This window comes from Micromys minutus (genome assembly GCF_963924665.1).
Source record: "Micromys minutus genome assembly, chromosome: 29".
NCBI lineage: Eukaryota > Metazoa > Chordata > Mammalia > Rodentia > Muridae > Micromys > Micromys minutus.
The window spans coordinates 2,635,792-2,641,584 of NC_137964.1; the positions used below are offsets into that span (position 1 = coordinate 2,635,792).

The window sequence follows — 5,793 nt, forward strand, 5'->3', positions numbered from 1 at the left end:
GGGTTGCATCAAACCTCACGTCTTGTTTGCCATGAAGCAAACAGTTCTCAGCCCTATTTTCCCAGGAAAGGACCAAGTTGGACAGTCTCTCTCCCTCACCTGGAGATGGTTTTGGTGGGAGGGTAAATCTGTGAACTTGGTGCTTGCAGGGGAGGGGGTCTGGGAAAACATGAAAGTCTTCCCTTCCTAAGGATAACTCAAGATACCCAGAAAGTCCTCAGCCTGGGGTTAAGGCCAGGAACTAGGGTCGGGGTGTGTGTGAATGGCTCTAACACCTCTCAGTGCTTCCCAGATGCAGAGGTCTGCTGGGACCTTGTGGAAGGCACAGTCCTGGAGGACCGCGGGAGGCCCAGGCTTCGGGAGCGTCCTGTCCCGTGCAGCTGGCGCTCGTGCCTGCGGATCTGCACCTTGTGCCGGAAGCGCTCGCCGCAGTCCTGACACTCGAAAGGCCGCTCACCCGAGTGGGTGCGGCGGTGGCGCAGCAGGTTGGAGGAGACACTGAAGCGCTTGCCGCAGTCGCCGCAGACGAAGGGCCGCTCTCCGGTGTGGGTTCGCTGATGCTGCACCAGTGCGGAGCTCTCGCTGAAGCGCTTGGAGCAGTGGGTGCAGGCGTAGGGCTTCTCTCCGGTGTGGATGCGCTGGTGGGTCACCAGGTTGGAATGCTGCGAGAAGCTCTTTCCGCACTCGCTGCAGAGATACGGCCTCTCCCCAGTGTGAGTAGCCTGGTGTCGCACCAGATCCGTGCTGCGGCTGAAACTCTTGCCACACTCCCCACAGATGGTTGGCCTGTCCCGGGCTCGCCGCTTCCTCCTTTGTCTGGCGGGAGTCAGAGCCGCACTCCCCGCGGGGCCCGGGATGGCCACCACAGTGGGTTTGGCCACAGCGGGCAGCACCATGAGCTCTTGCAGCACCACATAACCTGGAGGGGCCACCACGACGGTGGCTGGAGCCGGTGCTGCACCTCCCGAAGCAGGAACCAGCTCCAGCTGCAGCTCTGGCTGCACAGAGGTCAGCTCCAACTGCACCTCCTGCGGCTGGGCGCCTAGCTCCACCGGGGTCAGCTCCAGGTGCACCTCCTGTTGCTCCAGCTGCTGCTGCTGCTGCTCCAGCTGCTGCTGCTGCTGCTCCAGCTGCTGCTGCTGCTCCAGCTGCTGCTGCTGCTGCTCCAGCTGCTGCTGCTGCTGCTCCAGCTGCTGCTGCTGCTCCAGGTGCTGCTCCATCTGACGCAACTGCTCCTGCAATTTCAGCTGCAGCTGCCGCTGTTCCTGCTGCCTCTCCAGCTCTTGCTGCTTCTCCAGTTCCTGCCGCTGCTGCTTCTCCAGTTCCTGCCGCTGCTGCTCCAGCTCCTGCTTAGACCCGACATCCACTGGCATGAGTTCCAGTTCCACTTCCTCTTCCTCCTCTGGCTCCAGTGGAGGAGGCTGCAGCTGCTGTTGCTGCTGCAGCTGTTCCTTCTGCTGTTGCAACAACTGTTGCTGATGCAGCTGTTCCTTCTGCTGTTGCAACAACTGTTGCTGCTGCAGTTGCTCCTGCTGCTGTTGCAACAACTGTTGCTGCAGCTGCTCCTTCTGCTGTTGCAACAACTGTTGTTGCTGCAGTTGCTCCTGCTGCTGTTGCAACAACTGTTGCTGCTGCAGCTGCTCCTGCTGCTGTTGCAACAACTGTTGCTGCTGCTGCTGCTCCTGCTGCTGTTGCAACAACTGTTGCTGCTGCAGCTGCTCCTTCTGCTGTTGCAACAACTGTTGTTGCTGCAGTTGCTCCTGCTGCTGTTGCAACAACTGTTGCTGCTGCAGCTGTTCCTGCTGCTGTTGCAACAACTGTTGCTGCTGCAGCTGCTCCTGCTGCTGTTGCAACAACTGTTGCTGCTGCAGCTGCTCCTGCTGCAGCAATAGTTGATGTTGCAGTTGTGCCTGTTGCTGCTGCAATAGATGCTGCTGCAACTGTGCTTGTTGCTGCTGCAGCAATAGCTGCTGCTGTAGCTGTCCCTGTGGCTGTAGCAACAATACCTGCTGCAAGTGTTGCTGTTGCAACTGTCCCTGCTGCTGCAACAGTTGGTGCTGTTGGAGCAGCTGTTGTTCTTGCACTTGCTGTAACTGCAGTGCTTGATCTTGCACATGCTGCAGCAGCAATTGCCTCTGATATTGCAATAGTTGTTCTTGTTGGAGAAGCTGCTGGTGCTGTGCCTGTTGTTGCTCTTGTACTGGCTGCTGCAATGGCAGTTGTTCCTGTACCAGCTGCTGCAGTAGCAGCACTTGCTGCTGCGGTGCAAGTTCAAGTACTTGCTGCTGCATGAGAAGCTGCTGTTGCAGCTGTTCCTGCTGCTGTTGAAACAGCTGTTGTGCTTGGTTTGGAAGGTGCATAGTCTGGTGCTGCAGCAGCAATGCATGCTGCTCTTGTCCAAGTCTCTGCAGCTGCACCACCTGCAGCTGTGGTTTTGGCTGCTGCATGGACCAGCTTTCCTGTTGTTCTTGCTGTGGCGGAGACAGCCGCTGTTGCCCATCCTGCTGCTGTTGCAGTTCTGGCTGGGACCCTAACAGCTGGTGCTGAGACTGTTGCTTTTGCAACAGCTTGTGCCTGTGCTGTTGTTCCAGTTCTGAACGATGCTTGACCTGGTGCACTCGCAAGTCCTGTGGTTCCTGCTGCTCTGGCTCAATATAGTTAATGGCCCCGACTGAGAATGGGAGCACTGGCTGCTGTGGATGGCTGCTCCCCTTCTGAACCTCTTCTTCCTCCTGGCTTTCATTCCCACCACTGCCACCTGTAGTGGAAATGGCAGGAAGCCAGGACAGAAGAATTGATAGGCAGCGATCTGGTCCAGACCCCCAAAAGGATGTACTCAGGATACTTGAAGGGGCTCTGAGTAGGGACTCAAAAATGTGAGAGCAAGTGACAGGACAAACATTCCCAGAGTCCCCCTGGCTACCCCATTTAGACTCCCACTGAGCACCCTTTAAACAAGTCCCATGCTTAGCTCTTGGGGTTCCTGACATCATTCCCTGAAATGTGTCCATCTCTTTCTCCCTGTGTAGGGAGACCAGCTATTCTGTTGGCTGAGTTCTGAACCCATTTATTTACAATTACACTGTCTGTCTGTCTGTCTGTCTGTCTATCTACCTACCTATCTACCTACCTATCTACCTACCTATCTATCTATCTAGTTTTTTGAGAAAGGATTTCTTTGTAGCTATAGCTGTCCTATGATTAGCTCCATAGACCAGGCTGGCCTTGAACTCACAGAGATGTGCCTGCCTCTGCCTCCCGAGTGCTGGGATTAAAGGTGCGTGCCACCACCATCAGACAATGGCCACACTTTAACTAAGTGAAATTCGCCTTGTCTGTGAATAATGAGCCAGTTCTATAAAGGTCTTGCAAGTCATTTCTAGAAACCATGAAGTATCAGGGAAGCCAGGGGTCAGGCAGGGAGTCTGTACTTCAGAAGTTAACCGAAAAGTCAGGCACAGCAACTCACCTGTGACTCCAGTCTCAGAGGGTGGAGAGGAGAGATCTCTGGAGGAAGCTGGTTGGAAGGACTAGCCATATAGGCGAGCTTTGAGCTTAATTCAGAGACCCTGGCCCATTGAATAAGGCGGGAAATGATCAAGTTGGACTCAACATCAATCTGGGGCCTCCAAATGCATGTGCACGAAAGTCCATACACACCCACGCGTATGAGCACCCAAATGCGGACAAGAAACATGAATACACATATGCACATCACACATACCCCCCCACACAGATAGTTGCACGTAATTATATTTTACAAAAACAAACTTTCTAATCACCGTTGTTGAATTTATTTTTAAAAGCAGTGTGTCTTGTGTATATGTGCATGTGTGTTTGTTCATGCATGTGCTCATGGGAACACCTTTAGCGGTCAGAGGACAACCTTGGGCGTTGGACCTGACCTTCCATTTTGAGGCAGGGTCTCTCCTCTGCCACCGCACAGGCCAGCCAAGCTAGCTGGCCCTGGAGTCTCCAAGGATCCTCCTGCCTCTGCCTCCCGTCTCACAGCGGAAGCGTTCTGATCACAGACATGAACAACTATGCTTCCACTTGGATTCTACAAACTCTTGACCTTGAGCTTGCAGGGCCAACGCTCTCCCCACTGAGCCGCCCCTGCTGCACACTGTTTTTTCAGAGACACTTCTACAGGGCAGCTGGGTGTTGGGTCGTAGTTGAAGACAGCTATGGGACTGTCCCTAGAGCAAGACCAGCACCTCTCACGCACTCCTTCCTCGTGCCTCCTCTGCAGGGACAGACCTCACCTCGGTGTGAATCTCCTCATTTCTAGCTTGGTCACGTGGTCACTCTGACTTCCGGGGACAGCAGTTTCCACAGAAGCATTTTATTGACTATGTAGTTAGATGTCACCTGAAGTGTATGCCTGCTAGAGTTAAATTTATAAGCAGAAAGAGTCTTTGTTCAATTCATAGGGCCTCAATTAATTTTATTCTAATTTTCCTGATATTCTCCCTCTCTGTCTCTCTGTCTCTCTGTCTCTCTCTCTCTCCCTCTCTCTGTCTCTGTCTCTCTCTCTCTCTCTTACTCTCTCTCTGTCTCTCTGTCTCTCTGTCTCTCTCTCTGTCTCTCTCTTTCTGTCTCTCTCTCTCTGTCTCTCTCTCTCCCTCTCTCTCTCTGTCTCTCTCTCTCTCTCTCTTCCTCTCTCTCTCTCTGTCTCTCTCTCTCTGTCTCTCTCTCTCTCTCTGTCTCTCTCTCTGTCTCTCTCTCTCTCACTCAGTGTGTAATATTGTCTCATTGTATATAGTCCTATCCCGGAGCTCACTATATGGGTCAAACTGTCAAACTCTGACCCTCTTGCCTGAGCCGCCCAAGTTCTGGGATTCCAGTCACCTGTCCCCTGACAGCTCTTCCTGGTCCTCTCAACTCTATTCAGGCCTGCCCCCACACTGTCACTTGTCACCTTCAAGGCACAGAATGTGAAAACTGACTCTTGTCCACCCTTAAAGGCTGCCCACCCCTGCATGGGTCTCAGAGAGGGGACTGGGAAGTTCCACACCCTGGGAGCCTCTGGTGGCAGGTGGAGGGAGGAGATGGGAACAGATGTTGAGGAAATGAGACCAGGATAGAGGTGAGGACAGGAAAGGAGCCATTCAGCCAGTGTCCGAGGCATTAGAGACAGAGGAAAACCCCTCTAACCCCAGGTGGCAGGGGACACCTGGGAAAAGCAGGTTAGAACCAGCCCAGGCGTGGGGTTCAGGGCTGAGGCTACTGAATCTGTCAAGGCGTCTTTCCCTAGCGAGACATCAGCTTGACATCTCAACAGGTCCTAAGACTAGTTTCAAGGTAGCTGGGGTCAGCAGGGGTGAGTGTGCTGGTCACACTTGGGGTCCCTCTGTGGTGGTCTGAACTGTGGGGACCCCACTGCCTCCACACCCCAACCCTCACCTGAGAGGGTGTCAGGCCCTGGACCCCCATCCTCAAGACAGCGAAGCTCCAACACGAAAGTCTGGGTTGCTGGGCCCAGCTGCATCCTGGCGGTCACACCAGGTCTCCCGGAGCCGGCTGTGCTAAGAGGAACAAAGGAAGCTGTTCAGAAGGGTGGCGGAGGGGTGGCTGGACCCCATTCCTACACAGAATAGCCAGAGCTGTTATTTGATGGGTGTACATGGGGATTCACCTCTGCTGACCACTGGCCCCTCTTGCCCCTGACTGTGGGAACTAATCTCTCCCAAGGCTGGGAAGCTTATGGCATGCCTGAGGGTACCCACGGACACAGCTCCGGTCCCCTTACAAAACGTGACCATCCCCCAGGCTTCAAAGGCCACATAGGTC

At 54.3% G+C, this 5,793-nt stretch overlaps 1 protein-coding gene across 1 annotated transcript; it reads right to left on the bottom strand.

Moving 5' to 3' along the window:
• Positions 1-278: 278 nt before the first annotated feature.
• On the bottom strand, positions 279-5,520 carry ZNF853 (zinc finger protein 853; the record flags this gene model as incomplete). Its single annotated transcript, XM_080940695.1, has 3 exons — positions 5,407-5,520; positions 2,007-2,758; positions 279-1,706 (listed from the first exon to the last, which is right to left on the bottom strand). Exons 1-3 carry the CDS (start codon positions 5,489-5,491, stop codon positions 279-281), a joined length of 2,265 nt encoding a protein of 754 aa, XP_080796821.1. The 5' UTR covers positions 5,492-5,520.
• Positions 5,521-5,793: the final 273 nt, after the last annotated feature.